At 47.0% G+C, this 18,393-nt stretch overlaps 1 protein-coding gene across 3 annotated transcripts in view; it reads right to left on the bottom strand.

Moving 5' to 3' along the window:
• Positions 1-1,820: 1,820 nt before the first annotated feature.
• The window catches only part of LOC142584939 (tetraspanin-33-like), a 41,553-nt gene continuing 24,980 nt past the window's right edge, over positions 1,821-18,393 (bottom strand). For all 3 annotated transcript variants that reach the window (XM_075695301.1, XM_075695303.1, XM_075695302.1), the window contains 2 exons: positions 10,945-11,101; positions 1,821-2,820 (listed from right to left, as the gene is read on the bottom strand). In XM_075695301.1, the coding sequence (XP_075551416.1) occupies positions 2,469-2,820; positions 10,945-11,101 (509 nt within the window). In that variant the 3' untranslated portion in view covers positions 1,821-2,468. The remainder of the gene's footprint in view (positions 2,821-10,944; positions 11,102-18,393) is intronic.

The following is an 18,393-nucleotide window of genomic DNA, read 5'->3' as shown; positions in this document are numbered from 1 at the left end:
ACACTTATTGTTGTCACCAAGTTGTCTCTGTTTTAAAAAAAAGAAATTAGTGCAACAAGAATTTTCACTCTGATGACTTGGTCTTGTGACAACTGTTTCTGCCAGGATCTCTTCTACATATTATGACAACGTTGTCGATGAACAGTAAAACGACAGGTGCGGTTGATCGGTTGGTCGGTTTTGCCGATGTTACAAAACCGTTCTTTGCTTTACCACACAGTAGTAGTTTTTGCATGGGGCCCGATATATTTCGCCTGTTGATCGCTGTCATCGTGAATTCTCTGATGTTAGAGAATTTTAATCCGACTTCTTCAGAGGAATTTCGCATTGATTCCAGTGGTAATAGAATAGATGCCACCCTCGCTCTGGCCGAGTGCGCATACGACTGCGCATGCCAGGTGTCCGCTTTCCACAGCAGAGTGGGCTTGTGCAGTAAAATTTCGAGTGGACGGTGTTCTCTCAGTGTTCTCAGTGGATGTCGGGGGATATCCACAGCAGCAGATGTCCCCAGGCATGGTCCCTACTTGTTTGGAAGCATCATTACCATAACAAGCTGGCCACCGTGCCCTCCCCTGGCTGTCTTGGTTCAAATACCTGACAGGTGCTCTGTCGCTAGGAATCACATCGACGAAAGTACCAGTTTTATCTAGTACACATATACCTCTAATAACATGGTGGTATCAATCACTTTCGAGAGTGTATCTGTTTTCAAGAAAATAATTTTTATGCACATGCAAACGCCTTCGAGCTAGACCCCTCGCGCAGCGTTACAGTGCTCCCGGCTTTATTTTCAATTTGCAGGAAAAATTCTGGGGGTCATTTCCGGAAGGAGACTGGAACTTTTCTGTGGTTCGTATCTGATTAAGGCAAGCATAACTACAGTTACGTCGTTTAGAAGTCGTATCCTTACACTTATGTCTCTTCTCTAGGATGACTCCCGATATGAAGATCGGTAATTCGTAAGAGTTCACCTTCCGCTTAGTTCACTCTCTTCGTAGATTTAGAAAGCCAGCCAAAGTGTTGCCATTCATACATGATTGAGTAAGTCAAGCGGTTCTTAGTGGTTGACACGTGCAGGACATTTTTTCAGGAACACTGGGTGCAATGTTATTGCTGAGGAATGAGACTATGTCGAAGATTAAAGTGTTTGGTAGCACATTATGATTTTACTTTCATAAAAAGAGAGCCTGTTGCTTGCCTAGGTATACTATGTATCCCCATCTTCATGAAAGAAATGGGTAAGCCGCCGACGGCTGTATCTGTTTATCTTTGATGGCCCTCCGTAATATATGGACGAAGAATGGCTCGATAACAGTTCACTTTCTATCATCGATGGTACCTCTCGATACTTCCGGTCCTTCTACGTACAAACTCGTCCTCTCACGGTGAATTCACTGACAAACCGTCATATTTCTTCGAGCACCAATGCAGCCAGCGCCGCCGCAAATTGAATCAAATCAGCGACCTCCGTTAGTAGAATTTGTATTTGCACTCAGATTTCAGTAATTCCCAGAAATTTTATATGACTTGCACGTATTATCCAATGCATGTCATCATAATCGGTTTTTTTGTGCTCTAAGAAAAATAGAGTGAAAAACTTTTATTCAAGAGCTTAAGGGATTCAAATAGATGCTACATATAATTAAAAAATAAATATTGGACAGTGCAGCTATCAGCAAGCATATATACTCAGGAATCTGAAGCTAAATTTCAGACAATATGGTAAATAAGAAAACGCGCATGACTAGAGGTATCAGGAAACCTCTGGTACGTTCGTCAGAGCACTATTTCAAATTATGGCCTATGTTGGCGTAGCTGTGTAAGAACTGAGGCGTGCGCCGAAGGTGCCAGAAAACTGCTAATAAGTTCTTTATATGCCATTTCTGATTCGGATTTATGCGGGGGCTTCTGTTTCCTTGGCGACAACCACTCAGCTGTTGCTCTCATTCCTAAAGCCGTCATTAGCATCGTCAAGCATCGTCAAGCAACAAACAAGCTGCATAAGATTACGCAGGTAATAAAAGTTATCGACGTCATTAAAATGGGAAGCTGGTGTTACAGTCAGATTTTCAGAAGACAACTGGTAGAGAATGAGAGAAAGCGGGGAAAACTATTCCAAGCTCATCTGTGCCCTTACCCCTTTCGCCAAGAGTTTTCGATGTCGAGTCATCTAATGCAAGTGGCGCCATTCAATTGCTACTGCGACCTAAAGTATGGGGCAGAAAGCATAGGCAACTGTCCCACTGTTACACAAAGATATTTCCTAAATATAAAATTCAATGCCAGCTCACTACCAATTAATTCCCTTTCACTGTCGCTGTGCCAGTGCTTAAGATGTCTGCGTTACTTTTCAGCGCACGTGAGATATTGACAACATGTATTGCTTGTTTGTAGACATCATCAAATATTTCTCGTCACAGTAATTATTACGTTGTATCCTTCAAACAATGTTCACTTAGTGTTGCTGCTTAGGACGTCAAGGCATTTGACATCCCAGAGGAGGCGCCCCTGACATGGTCATATATCCGGCGGATGATATCGATCTCGTCAATTACGGCGTTCGTGACCATGTCGACGAATGCCAGAACAATGACGGCGATGAGGCAGACGCCTCCAATGATCATGACGTGCTCCTTCACGTAGCGGTTTGTCGCGTCCGGACAGTTTCCAGTGTGGACGCGGAACCAAGCGTCGTGGTCGGACAGGTTCAGCACGCTGCGCCCACAAAAGATGCCCGTGAAAGTAGATTCGGGTCGGCAGCATGACGGTGGTACCGAACAACGCTCGTGGCTCGGGTTGGTCACGTCACAATGGAAGTAGCTGAAAAAACAAGGCGAACGACGCAGATAGACCCTTGGATTATCCCTGCACGCTGACGAATTGTACTAATTGCTGAATACCGCTGCAACACGTTTGACGTGGACGCGGCACTGGATATGTATAAATTGAACAGGTCTGTCTGCTCTGGCAGTCATGAAGCGCTGTCAAAGGGAATACGTTATCGACCCGTGCTGGTATCTGGAATAGCAACAATACCATTTGTTCCCTAATATGCCCATGTTTTCTTTTTCTTTTTTTACACGTGAATGTTGTATAATACTTTCTGCATCATCCTTATTCTATTATTTTCTCTATGTTGCAATGAGCGCTCGTTCAACTTCTGGTACTTCTTTTTTTCCCCTCCCTAGATGGTGGTTGCAAGTGCTCATATATGCATGTGATACTGTTCTAATGTTTGTCAAGTTGCCTTCCATCAGTGTACCTTCACTTAATCTTATTAGTCGTTGCCTTCATTTTTTGTTTTCTGATAATATTTACATATGTTGCATCGCTTTTATGTTTTCTTTGCATGTCTCTGTCTATATATATATATATATATATATATATATATATATATATATATATATATGTGCACACGCAAACATTTATGTATTCTGCCCATCCTGCTCGGGCCCTCAGTTGGGCCTGCAGTATTGTATAAATAAATAAATAATGTTACTCGTTCATTAAAAAGCAATGAAAGGTATACCGCATATACCCTTATAGGACTTGCAGTGGTACCATGAAACACCTCTGTTAATCTTTGTAAAAGTTGGTAGTATTTGGGTAAATTATGGCGTCAAAATGAACCGAATGCTTGCTTGGCAATGACACAGTCTACGTGCATGCATGCATGTATAGCTTGTAGCATAACCTGATAGGGAATAAAATGGCTGCCAATGTAAAAATGGCATATCTACAATATACACGTACGAAAGCGCTCGTTGTAGGTTTCAGTTTATATTGCGTGATTCCGCAGTCTGGTCCTTTACATTTACACAAAATGTTTTCAAGCAACTTTCATTAGCTGGTTCACACACGTTGGACGAGGCTTTCTTATAGTGATGAAGAAAATTGTCGAAAACTGAAGAAATCTGCAGTGTTCAGAGACTCCTCTTGAACTCAACTAATTTCTAGAGTAGCAGTTATACAGAGTGGACAGCGATCGATAAAGAACCTTATTGTGATATACTTAATGTAGGTTTCCTGCACTATAGCGTTCTCTGTTGTTGCTTTCCAAGTACACTATTAGCACAACTGACAAAACACAGTTACGCTTACCAAGCGCGAATGCTACCCACTGTGGTGGCCTAGTAGCTATGTCCGTGCGCTGCAAAGCCCCGAGAGCGCAGGATCAAATTCTGGGCATGACGGCCGCATTTTGATTGGGGTGTACTGCAAAAGCATTCATGTACCATGCACTTTGTGCACGTTAAAGAAATCCTGGTGGTCAAAATTATTCCGTAGGCCCCCACTAGGTCGTGCCCTCAAATCACATCGTGTATTTGGCACGTAATGTTTCCAAAGACGAAAATATGCCCATCCAAAGCACTGTGGGAATTTATGTTAGTGACATTTTGTGCAGTTTGCTTTGATTGACGATAATTACGCTAATGTTCATGGCGAGTGCTTCATTTATTCAGCCTTTAGTGCATTCCTTCATTCCTAGAGTGATGAGTTGACCTTAAACTTTACTTTGCGTGCAACACTGCTGTTTGCGTAGTACACAGAACACGCAAAAAGACGTGCTTGCTTTGTGCGACATTGTACATCACCTCCGAGAAGATTAGCATTGTCTTTGCCCCACACTGTCTATCGCATCGTGGCAGAGGTGTTAAGCATTAAATGAATTACCAGGCTCTACGTGCCAAACTCACAGTCAGATTATGAGGCACGCCGTAGTGGCGGACTCCAGATTAATTTTGACCCCCTAGGTTTTTTTAACGTGAACCTAAATTACAAAAAAAAAATCATTTTTGTATTTGTCCCCGTCGAAATACGACTTCCACTTTCGGAATCCAACCCGATAACTGGAGCAATGCCATAGCCGCAAAGCTACCACGGCGGCCACCGAAGTGTAAATTTGACGTGCGGCTTGCTCCGTAGCGCCACCTATAGACGCTACTATGCGTTAATGCGCCTGTGCGTTCGCACGCAGCCCGTCATCGGTCCGCTTGAAGCAGCCGCATGGTTTTCATTTTTCAGACATAGCAGAAACATACCGTACCATAACCAGAACTCAAATTATCCAGTTCGTCCACAGCCACTGTCAACAGTAGCGTTTCCTCGCCTTCTCACGTTGCATTTTCCCTCTCCCACCCTCCCCATGAATGGTAACTGAGAGAGAGCAGTGGATAGCTATAAATTTACTTGTTTCGTGACTGCCTCGGTCGAACCAATTCTCTGCCTCTTCTCCCTACCTCCTTTTTACCATTATATGTCCCCTCTGGACGGTTGCACATCAGCAGAAACGTAAGCGTTGCAGTTTCTGCAATACTTTTGCAGGGTGTTGTCGCATAATTACGAATGTCAAGACGGCATTGTGGCAACGCGCAGGGAGCTGTAGAAGGCATTGTGCACAAGAGACGTGGTGTAAACGTCCAAACCAGCTTCTAGCCTTGTATTTTCTCTCTGCGAAGCTTCTGACATGTATATGAACGCTCTGAACCCCCTTCCTACGCAGCGTGCGCGACAGCTACAGCAGCGACGGGAGCAGCAGCAGCAGTGGAAAAGTCGAAGGAAGAAGCGAAGAAAGTTTCGCTTGATAAAAAAGCGCGAATATCGCGCGATAGCACAGTGCTTATTGCGTGGTGATGCGAAGCGCACATTGCCGCAGTTATAATCCCAAAAGTGAATACGACCATTATCTACTAAGAGAGCGCTAGCACTCGTATGGCTGGCCTTCTTGAGTTTCAAAACGTCCGAATCTAAAACATAACGTGCCAAGTTATCAAATTATTGCTTATTACGCACTATTTCAATAGCTTGGTGTGGCCTGACTATGTATGTGAGGCTACTGTATGCATATAGGGTGTGTCCGCTTTCGTAGTTGCATCATTTTTAGTATCAGAGCATTTTAAATGCCGATGACTTTCTGTTCACCATGGGTTATCTTATACAACTGGCAATTGGTGGAGGCATGAGCGCTATGCCAAAATTGTGCTAATTAATTTTTCAATTATATTCTCACTTGGCTATCTGCCTTCCAAGTGAAATGCCAGCCGTCCATATTATGCCGCCTAATGATATATTCAGTAAAGAACCTGACATGACAGCTACGCAAACTAATTTTTCGTGTTCCCGTGCTGTGTCGAACCATGGCTGCCTATGAGTGCCTAATACGCCGGTCTAACCCTCCTCATATTTCGTTATGAATGGCGCAGGCCTGCATAAATGTGCCATGCGCTTCGTCCTGTGCATTAAAGCTTTCACCGATATGGTATAGAGTTGCTGCCGGTTCCGCACTTCTTTTTCGTCGTCGTTCTACTGTGCTTCCCTTATGCATGGCGACAAACACCGGCACTAGAAACGCTCATGCAAAAAAAAAAAATCGGAATGCAGCCATAACCGATGGAGTGACAGGCGGGTAGAGTGACATGTCAATGGCGTTTTCCTGAAAAATTGGGTTTGATTTCAGAGCGCCTACACATGGGAAATATTCACGTAGCTCCGACAACAGATCGCTTATTGAAAATTGTTATCGTTGAGCAAGGTATTGCCGAGCTCGACCTACAAACTTATTGGATGCATTAGTCGAGTAAGGCCAACATTTATGAGCTAATAAGTAGCACTCCTTAAAATACAAACATAACTAGGCAAATTATTTTTTACGCTTTTCATCCAAATTAAGGTTTGTTGAAGTTTGCTCGAATATCTCTACACTATAATGACAAGCATAACAATAGAGTGACCAATATTATATGTTTTAATATTTTGCGTACCTGGAAGAAACACCCTGTACACATGTACATACCATGATTGCATATATTCGTTACGTCCACCTATGTACAGCCAAAGGAAACACATTGTATAAGGTACATTATGTCGTGATATCTTGTGTGAATAGAAACAAGAACGATTCGCTTGCTGGTACGAATTTCTGCCACTATTTATAGCTCATAATGTGATCCTACACTATAGGCAGGTTCGCTGGTGCTAGGATTCTGTTCAGCGCGAAGAATGAAGCGGCGATGGTAGAAAAACTCTCTTATTCTCTCAACGCAGCCCTATACTGCGGGGGCGAAGGAGATAAAGCGGTGGCCTGAAGAAGGCACGATAACGACGGTGACTTCACGATGGGAGGACTAGTTGACGTAACGCCACCAGTGCAGGGATACGATAAAAATTAATTCGTTTTTCCCGTTACAAAAGAGAGAGAGAGAAAACATTTATTCAGACCATCGAGGTGGTTGCTCTTGAGGTCGAATGGGTGGTGTCCTCATTCCAGGACTCCACTGGCCATGGCTGCTCGACGTACTTGCTGCGCGAGAGCTTCTTGTCCCGCCAGGGTATCGCCGGTCAGCTGTACCTCCCACCGCTGAAATTACTTGCTAGGCGCCTTTAAGTGTTGAGGTTTGCCCCCGCAGCCCCACGAGATGTGAAAGAGTGTAGGGCGTGTGTCGCCGCACCAGGGGCAGATGCCGCGATATGTATGTGGGAACATTTTACTGTATCTGTGTAGATTTGGAAATGTGTTGGTCTGAATAAGTCGGAGAACTACGGCATCTTCAGTGCTGAGCTTTCTGTGAGGCGGAGGATAAATCCTGCGGTTGAGTCGCTGGATATCGAGTCGGTCGCAGTAATTGAACGGCAGGGGCATGAAAGTAAAGGGTGGGGATTGATGAGACGACTGGTCTTGCGTCGCTCGGTTGATTAGCGATCGAGCTAGGGCGTTCGCCCTTTCGTTCCCCTCCAGACCCATGTGGCCCGCGTCCACGTGATTTGATGGTATTGTTGCAGCCTCGGGCGTAGAATCTGAGCCGCCAGCAGCGGTGTTTGTCCGTTGGTAAAGTTACGGCAGGCCTGTTGCGAGTCGTAGACGACATGGACTTCCCTGCCTACCGTGCCTTCTTGCTTTATTACCAGCGCCGCGGCTGTGGTCTCAGCCGCAGCTGGGGTGTCTGCCCTTACGGAGGCCGCGAGGGTCAAAGAGGTTTCTCTCCCGTTCACGGCGGCTACCGCGAAGAGGCCCTCTACAGGGTACGCCGTTACGTCCACGTACGTTACGTACGGGTCACCCTTGAATTGTCGGTGCTATCTGTGGACGCGAGGCTTGCGTCGCGCTTCATGGAGTTCATGACTCATGTGCTTCGGTATCGGGTTCACCCGGATCTTGCCTCTGACTTTAGGTGGGAGTGATCGCTGCCCATCGTGGGCACGGAGCTCCATTGCTGTTCCGGTCCGGTGGAGGATGGCTCTGGAGTCTGGTCTTTTGCGAAGCCATAACCGCGTCCGACAGCTCAGTGAAGGTGTTGTGAAACCCGAGGGCCGCTAACTTCTCGTTTGAGGTGGTGACAGAGTGACCCAGGGCCATTTTGTACGCGCCTCTGATGATGGCATCGACTTGTACTTGGTCGCGTTTGTTTAACGACTGATAGTGATACGGAATGCTATACGTCATTCTGCTGATCACCAGAGCCTGGATGAGGCAAAGCGTATCCTCTTCTCGCATGCCCTTGCGGCTTCTCGTAATTCGTTTTATATTCCGCGAGATCTGGTTGGTGACAGACCTTAGGGTTTGTATGGTGTGGGAGGCTTTCAGGTTGCTCTGGATCCAAAAACCCAGAATCCTATTCTTATTGCCTTCCGTGATCTTCTGGCCCTCAAGATAGAGTTCGATAGGGCCTGGGGACATGTAGATTCCCCCTCCGTGCACCCGGATCACTTCGGACTTTTCGGGCGTACAACGCATCCCGCTCGCTGCAGCAAATCTCTCCACGGCCGTCACGGCCTCTTGAAGGGTCGCCTCTTTTCGCGCTAGGGCGCCCTTGGTGGCCCAGAGCATGATGTCGTCTGCGTACAGGGCGTAACCTAGGTCGGGGATCTTCCGCAGCTCTTTGGTCAGCGCTAGCATCGCGACGTTGAAGGGAATCGGGGAGATTATCACCCCTTGCGGTGTTCGTTTGTTCGGCACGTCGATCGTATCCGATCGAGTCTGGCCTATTCCGATGGTTGCCGTCCGGCCCGTCAGGAACAATTTACGTAATTAAAGATGCGCTCCCCGCAGCTGATGTCGTTTAGTCCCTTGAGAATGGCCTCGTGAGAGATGTTATTGAAGGCCCCTTTTAGGTCGAGTGCGAGCAGGAGGTGTTCTCCTCCCTTCGGGATGCCCTTGAGAACTTCTTCCCTTAAGATTAGGAACGCATCTTGCGCAGAAAGTCCCGGCCTGAAGCCAAGCATGGTGTGCGGGAAGAGGTCACCGTCCTCTATGTTATGTTGGAGGCGGGTTTCGATGACCCTCTCGTACAGCTAGCCGAGGAACGAAGTCAGCAAGATGGGACGCAGGGCGTGGATCGCGGGCTTCTTGCCGGGTTTGAGAATGGTCACGATTTCCGCGTGGTTCCACTAGTTCGGTACCTGGCCCTTGCTCCAGAGTTCCTCGTTTAGGTATTCGGTCAAGTCCTGGATGTGCATCCGGCTCAGGTTTCTAATCATGACATTGGTGATTTTGTCAACTCCGGGAGCAGTGTTGCGCTGTGAGGCTCGTGCCGTGGCATACAACTCTTCCTCCGTGATGGGAGCGTCCAGTTCTGGTCTTCGTTCTCCTTCATATCTTGGGAGGCAGGGTTTTATCGGGTGACTACGCAGGTATCTGGTTTTTAGGGTGTCAATCAGATCCTGGCCGTCTCCGGGGAACCTGTGCGCGATTTCTAGAAGCGTCCGATTGGTTGTCGATTTCGCCTTGTCGGGTTCGATCAGGAAACGTAGATGGCCCACGTCAGCGCTGTACTCAGGGTAGCCTTGAGCGAGGTGCAAAACTGTACCCAATTTTGCTGCGTCAGCTCGTTTGCATAATTTCTGGCTTCGTCTGTTATTTTCTCGATTCGTAGACGTAGTTTCCGGTTTAACCGCTGTCGCTTCCACGGTTTGAGGAGGCCCTCACGGGCTTCCCGCAGGTGTAAGGGCCGGCGGTCGACTTCGGGCGTCTCGACCGTGCGCTGGATGGTTTTAGTGGTTTGGATGTGGGCGTCCCGGAGGTGCTGCATCCATTCCGCTATGTCCGTTATACCGTTTCGGGCGGGCGGTACTGCCTGAGTGCCTCCCAGTCCGTAAGCCTAATTTCGCCAATTGTTCTCTTGAGTTTCGGCGTGGATACCGAGATGCTGAGGATGTAGTGATCGCGGCCCAATGTTTTGCCCAGGTGCACCCATGAGTTACGAAAGAAACTCTATTAGCCACGGGAGGTTTTATTGTCTTCTGTTTCTGTACTCTTTGTGTCACGCCTCAAATACGTATTCAGGGACAATTCAGATAATCAATGGCGCTGCAATGCTATTTACATCTGGTATTACAAAACCTCTCATCTGAGCGGCAATACGATGCCGGTTACAATTCGCACTCATCTGCAGAAATCCGCTAGGAAATCTGTGCTGTACACACGCTGATTAATATGCGTAGCGCGTTGCGACACCTTTTATTTGGTTTTAGTATTACTGTGATTACTACGCATGCTTACGGCGGAAGAGTGCATCACTTGGCTATCCCTAGAGTCCTTGTTTCTCTTGAGCAGTAGCCAATACCTTCCAAAGATTGCATATTTTGTTACATAAACACATAAATTTTCATCTGTTTCCACCTGTTCTGTTATTGTAGGAGACTTGTAGCTTGTCTGTGGCCGAATTCACAAAGCTCCTTGTCCGTTAGCACCTTTCACCATTGGCTGACTGCCTCTGGAAATTATATGTCTGAAGCATTCGGTGTCGCTTGTATTTGCTCTGAAGAACAACGCTTGCGAGAGCCAGTTTTGTGAATACAGGCCTTGTTCTGTCTATAACACGATTTGCCCATGTTAACATACAAATTTTCATAGAATATATAAAATACAGAGCGATGAGTTATGAACTTTGTACTGCCCTCGTTGGTATTGCAGCTGCGTCACAAATAATTACGAGTCGAATTTCTTACATGTTATTGTCCCAGTCGCGAAAGTTTCGTTGCGTCATGCCGCAACACTTGAGGTAGCGCTGTACTGCGTCGACCAAGTGTTGTATGTCCTGAGAGTCGCGGTAGTGAACCACCAGCCTATCGGACATGGTGGTCCTTATTATGGTCTTGATGCTGCCTGCGAGAAAGCCGGTACCACGGAAACTATTCATCGCGAAGTACACTTTGGGCTGAAGAGCTGTATTAGGTAAATAGCTAAGCGTAACACCCCTCCGCCCCCCCCCCTACTTTCGCCAAAGGTAGAGCAGTGTGTGCACGCCAGCTGCGACAGATATGCTTCTGCAGAAAGTAATTTGGAGCAGTCCGAAATTCTTGCAATACCAATTTCTATCCTAACTTTCACATAAGACAAAGAAAATTAGTTATGCAGCAAGCTAGCACTGCAGCTACGAAGCAGCGACTCTGTCCGAATCACAATGCGTTAAGCAGCACTTTCGAAAATAGAGGTACGCCGAGTGACCAGGTTTATCATTTCTGCGTCCGGGCAGAACAAACAAGCACAGAAAGTGTTTGTAAATATTTCGTGGACAACGTTTCATTCAAATTCTTGTATCCCCACCCCGTCTCTAATATACAACACGAAGCCTTGAAGACATAAACTGAAAATGAAAAAAAATAATGATTTCGAAGAACGCCATAGTTGTAGGCGCCCTATTATTTTCACCATTTGGTGTTGTTTACCGGGCACACAAAGCATGGTACACGGGTGTTTTTACATTTTGCCTCCAGCTATATGTGGGCGCCGTGTGCAACACCAAAGCCACTACGTCATTACGGCGGGCAGCTGGTCTTTGGGTGATAATATTGAGGAATGAGAAAAAAAAGGCACATCTGCTCACAGACTCCTATCTTATTAGCACGAAACGTCTTGCACGCGTAAGTGACGCGTCAGTTGCCACATATTTAGCTGAGATGCAGTCGTTTCAGACAAATTTCTTGCATACAAGTGCTGTCAAAACATCTGCCTCTTGTGTAGCGTGAACGAAAAAATTGCGGTCTAAATCAGAAAAAAATATGTAAATTGCTGGAGTATTATGCGCCAAAACCACAACATGATTACCAGAACGGTCATAGTGTGGTACGCCGGAATAAATTTTACCAGCTGGCCTTCCTTAACCTGCAACTAATTTTAAGTACACGAACAATTTCGCCTTTCGCTCCAATCGAAACGCGGCCGCCACGGTCGCTATCCATGTCGAAGTCAGCAGCGGGGCGCAATGCACCTAGCTATGAGTGTGTGCACTATGTTTTCTCATTTAAATAATAAATAACTTTGTAGTTGCTCTGTTCTGTCTGTGTCCTTCCTTTGTACGAGTCCTCTGGCACCCGAAAGCAATGTTTTGCAGCTCTGTAACTACTTTTATTGTTCCTGTTTTGTACTTCTACCAGCTACTTCAATTGCACAGTATGGTTCCGAAATTAAATGGCTGATTTCTTTGTAATCGGAGTGCGATATTAGACTCTCTTTGAAACTGCTGCCTCTTGGTGTACAACATTTTTGGCTGATGTTCGCTACGAGCAAGAAGATATGTCGCCTACTGTACAGCATTGAACAACAGGACAATAGTGCCGCTTTGATGGATCAGTGTCGACATTTGTGCTAAAAAGGTGAACTAAAATGCTGCAGCTCTCTTCTCTGCCAATGTTATCCTCCATTTTACACGCAGATGGCAATACTAGCCTGTTGGAAAGAAGGCGATCGTAAAGTAAAATATCAACGTGACAATAATACCAGGCTACACATGAGCCACCGGCGCTGAAATGCTCCCCACATTTTGCAGCAGATATTGCTATATTTTTAATTGAAGAATTTAAGTCGACTTTTCAATCACGATAGTGGAACTGCGCAATGTTTTGCCGGTGTCTCTTTCAGATACGTTTAGATTGGAAGGATTGCTAATTGGTAATAGCACATTTTTCTTGTCAATTTTGAAGTGCGCGCGTGGTAGTAATAATTGTTAGGTGTGCCACATCCCGAAATATTTATATAAGCTCAAAACTCGGATTCAGGCCAGAACTTTCGGCCCAGGATGCTATTCCTAGAATTAAGAAGAGGCTCATAGAAAGGGTGACTCGCGATACAAGGGCCATACTCGGTCTGTATATAGAGAAGGCTTTCGACACTGTACACTGCATGGTAATTGTTCAGCTCATTTCAGATCTTAATCTTGGCGAACGTTCTTACCGGTATATTCAATCTTTTCAGAGCCACAGAACCACTTCCTTGAACATTCGCGACTTAAAATGAGAACTTTATGACAGGGGCACTCCACAGGACTCGGTACTGCCTGCCTTCCGGTTCAATCTGGTCATGGCCAAGATGGCCAAAACATTTTTGGATGTTGATGGGGTCGAACACGCCATTTATGCCTATGATGTTACTCTTTGAAGGTTGGAGGCTCGAATGCAGGAGGCTATTAGGATCACGCTACTCTGCCTCTCTCCAGCGGACCTCAAATGCTCGTCGTGGAAATCGAAATTGCTCTTAAGGACTGGGAGCACGATAGTAGGCCTAAGGACCTATGGATTGGGAGCACGATAGTAGGCGTCATATCATGCTCCCTGACATGAATGGTGTTGTATCCTTCTTTATTGTTTCAGTTTTGTTTCTTTCAGTGTACATATCGTCATCGTCATTCAATATAAGTTCGTATATAAGCGGCTTTACTGTGACGAATAAAGGAATGTACATACTGCGCTTGCGTGATCCAATGTCATGCGTCTGGTCTGAGCGAGAACCCCATATTGATGCCTAGGGTCAGTATCGGAGCCATGCGGCTCAGATGTTTTCCAGCACCGCCTCCTTTCTTGCCTGCGCCCGGTGACCAGGATGTGCCTTGGCAGCAGTGGGATTGCGTATTCCTGAATTTCCTGGAGGCCATTGGCTGCGATGAACTGCAGCGCAAGCGTTGCAGGGCAGTTCTGCTAAACTCGCTCGGGGTTGAAGGCCAGCGAATATTCTGCAGCATCCTGGCACAAGGAGCAGACGTGACCGCGGACGCCAAGGCCGAGGACAAGGTGGACCAGTTCAAGGACGCGCTTGCTGCATTGGATGCGCAGTTCGCGAGCGCTACGAATGATTTGGTGGAGCGGCACCGGTTTCGCCAAAGACGATAATTGCCTGGTGAGACCTTTCAAGCATTTACAAACAGCCTTCGGGACTTTGCGTCTACTTGCAATTTTGGCAGTGCTACCGGATAGCATGATTCGAGACCAATTACTGGAAGGCACTTCGTCACGAAAACGCGCGAACGCATGCTTTAATAAGGGTCTTCGCTTACGCTGCAGCGTGCTGTTGACATCGGGAAGGAAATTGAGCAAACGCAACAAGAGCTCCAGGAATTCGCGCTAAGCTCTGTGAAAAAGACTCAAGATGTCTGAAAAAGGTCAGACTCTGAGTAAGGAAGCTACTACAGGTGCGGCTCGTCATTGCATATGGCTAACTCGACTGCATGTCCGGCGAGGAACAAGCGTTGCCACTCTTGCGGAAAAATTGGTCACTTTTCAAGCATGTGCAAATCGAAGAAAAAGAAATGTGCCATTCGAAAGCCCGAGAAGGCCAACGCCGTCACGGTACTTCAAATCGGTGACCGTAATGCTTCGGCGAAAGATCCGAGCCAACATTTCTATCGGGAAGATAAGATTGTCGTTGATTGTCGACACGGGTGCTACAGTTTCTTTGCTCAGTGAAGAGTACTACCACAAATATCTAGCCAACAGCTACTCGTTGCCACTGCCGACTGCCAATTTTAGTAACTATTCCGGAGAACAAATCAAGTTAAGCGGTTGCTTTCTTGCTGACGTATCTCACAAGGGAAACAGAGCCAGTGTGCTATTTCATGTCACAACCAAGGGCACTTCGCTGCTGGGGCTTGATGCCGCTCGGAGCCTGAGAATCACTATCAACGGCTCAACCTTGAATAGCTACCAGGTGACATGCCCTGACTCACTGCCTTCAGAATTCACGCACCAGTTTGCGCACTTGTTCACGGAACAGTTAGAGCATGTGAAATGCTTTGTTCACCATGTTAAATGCCGTTTATCTGTGACACCAGTCGTTGCGAACCTCCGACCCTTGCCGCTCACGCTACGGCAACAGGTATCGGTGGAGATACGTCTGCTGGCCGAGGATATTGTAGCGATGTTAGTAAAACAAGGATATTTATTAAAGGCGAACTTGCGCCCACAAGTAAAAGACACTGCGGTCGTGCAGAAATCCGCGGCAGTCGCGTTCTCCAACTGGGCTCGAACCGTCTTCCTCTTTCTTCTCGCGTGACACCTCGTGCGCGTGCCGCATACGAGCCGGGTCCAACTGGCTGCCCGTGCCACGAAGATCGCTGCCTGTTGTTGCTGAACAACACCACTGTACGGCGTGCACAGTGCCCAACGCAAAGGGCGCGCAACTTGAATGTCACCAAGTTTATCGTGGCATTATCCCCCTCCTTACCGCATCGGCCCGATGCGTGAGAGGAAGTAGGGGTTCCTGTGGGCTCTCACTTTTTTTTGTTGTTGTTCATGACCTCTCCTGGTAGGGGTTCATGCGGACAACATGCGCAACTTCCGTGGAGTTCCGCCGTCTTGGGCTCTCGTGTCCAGCGTATTTCATTTCGTAAGTGACGTCGCTTATACGACGAAGTATTTCGTAAGGGCCGAAGTATCGGCACAGAAGCTTTTCAGACAGTCCACGGCGTCGCACTGGGGTCAATACCCACACCTTGACACCGGGCTGGTAATGAGCTTCACTACGGCGCTGGTTGTACCGGCTGTAGTCGATGCGTTGTTGGCGGCGTATTCGGTACCTTGCCATCTGCCGTACCTCCTCGGCTCGTTGCAAGAAAACATCTAGGTCAGATGAGTTATGGTTTTCTTCATCTAACGGCAACATAGCATCCAAAGTTGTGGTTACTGCTCGGCCGAATACAAGTTCAAACGGGGTGACTCGTGTTGTTTCCTGAACCGCCGTATTATATGCGAAGGTGATGTATGGCAAAATTTCATCCACAGCCTATGTTGAACGTCGACATACATCGTAAGCATGTCGGTCAGTGTTCTGTTAAGGCGTTCAGTTAAACCGTTTGTCTGAGGGTGGTACGCCGTAGTTTTCCTATGATCTGTATGTGTCATTTGCAACAAGCATTTCATTAGGTCCGCAGTAAAGGCCGTTCCACGATCGGTAATAACAACTGTGGGAGCGCCATGCCTGAGCACGATATTGTGGACAAAGAATTTTGCAACTTCGACAGCCGTTGCATTGTACAGGGAATCAGTTTCTGCGTAACGGGTCAGATAGTCCGTGGCCACAACTATCCACTTTTTGCCTAAAGATGATGTTGGGAAGGGTCCAAGGAGGTCCATACCGACTTGTTGGAATGGGGCTTTTGGTGGCTCTATTGGCTGCAGGAGGCCGGCCGGTTTTACGGATGGAGTCTTGCGCCTTTGACACTCGCGACAAGTCTTGACGTAGTGCTGCACTGATGCTAATAACTTGGGCCAGTAGTATTTCAGACGAATCCTGGCTACTGTACGGCTCACGCCCATGTGTCCAGACATCGGCTCATCGTGACATGCATGCAAAATTTCTTCTCGCATAGTCGCAAAGATGTGGGTACGACGACTACAAACTTTGTCTCGCTGTTCTCGAAGTTTCTTTTGTAGAGGACACTTCCTCGCAAACAGAATGAGGATAGCCCCCTAAAGAAAATACGCGGCAGATGAACGTCGAGTCGCTCCAGGCGCTGTATAAGTGAAAGCAATTCCGGGTCATCTCGTTGTTGTTGAGCAATTTGTGACGCGTCAACAATGCTAAGGAACGGAAAATCCTCTTCTTCTGACACAGTTGTCTCGACGGGTGCGCGTGACAAGCAGTCGGCATCGCTGTGTTCCTCCCGGATCGGTATACGACAGTAATGTCATACTCTTGAAGCCTAAGGCTCCATCTTGCTAGTCGTTCGGATGGATCCTTGAGATTCGCCAGCCAGCAAAGCGATTGGTGATCGCTGATTGCTCTGAATGGTCTACCATAGATGTAGGGTCGAAATTTACATATTGCCCAAATGACTGCAAGGCACTCTTTCTCGGTTGCGGAGTAGTTTGCCTCTGCTTTCGAGAGCTTACGGCTGGCATAAGCAATTATTTTCTCCTGGCCGTTATTCCACTGCACTAGTATGGCACCGAGGCCGACGTTACTCGCATCGGTATGAACTTCAGTGTCGGCTGTCTCATCAAAATGGGCAAGGATTGGAGAAGCTTGCAGGCGTTTCCTTAACTCGTCAAAGGCGTCTTGTTGTTCGCTTTTCCACATGAAAGCTTGATCTTCTCTTGTCAGTATTGTAAGGGGCTCAGCAATGTTTGAAAAGTTTTCCACAAATCTTCTGTAGTATGCGCATAAACCCAAGAAACGTTGCACTGACTTTTTGTCTGTGGGTGTCGGGAACCTCGCAACAGCTGCTGTCTTTTCGGGATCTGGTCGAACGACTTCAGCACTGATGACGTGTCCGAGAAACCGAAGTTCATCGAAGCAGAATTGACATTTTTCCGGCTTAATTGTCAAGTCCGCTGCGCGAATACCTTCTAATACTAGTCGCAGGCGCTCTACATGTTGGTCAAATGTAGTGGAAAATACGACCACATCATCCAAATTCACTGAGCATGACTGCCATTTCAATCCTGCAAGCACAGAGTCCATCATTCGCTGGAACGTTGCGGGTGCGGAAAAGAGGCCGAATGGAAGTGTTTTAAATTCGTAGAGGCCATCAGGGGTTACGAATGCTGTCTTTTCACGGTCCTGTTCAACCACCTCTATTTGCCAATATCCACTCTTGAGATCCAGGGAGGAGAAAAACTTTGCACATCGGAGCCGATCTAACGTATCGTCGATCCGCGGAAGGGGGTACACATCCCGCTTGGTTACGCTGCTCAGTTTACGGTAGTCGACGCAGAATCGAAGTGTGTTATCTTTTTTCTTAACGAGCACTACCGGAGACGCCCATGGACTGCTGGAAGGCTTAATAACGTCATCTGAAAGCATCTCCTCTACTTGCTTCTTGATGATCTCCCTTTCTTTTGGTGACACTCGATACGGGTGCTGGCATACCGGTCTTGTGGCGTCCTCTGTTATGATTCTGTGCTTAGCAACAGACGTGCGCCGTACCTTCGAGGACGTGGAGAAGCAGTCAGAAAAATCGTTTATTAGGGCATATATCTGTTTCTTTTGGGCTTCAGGGAGTCTCGGGTTGACGGTAATTGATCTGTCGACACTGCAGGTTCCTGGCAGGGCAGTTGACGTAGTTAGGCTGCATAATTCGGTCGCTTCACAGAACTCGTGGAAATAGGCAATAGCTATTCCTTGTGCGATGTGTTGGAATTCATTACCGAAATTTGTAAGTGCGACATTTGCGCGGTCATCGCTTA

Source organism: Dermacentor variabilis, chromosome 6 (genome assembly GCF_050947875.1).
Source record: "Dermacentor variabilis isolate Ectoservices chromosome 6, ASM5094787v1, whole genome shotgun sequence".
In the NCBI taxonomy this organism is placed as follows: domain Eukaryota; kingdom Metazoa; phylum Arthropoda; class Arachnida; order Ixodida; family Ixodidae; genus Dermacentor; species Dermacentor variabilis.
The sequence above is the reverse complement of the archived record's forward strand: the minus strand, read 5'-3'. Positions and strand labels throughout refer to the sequence as shown.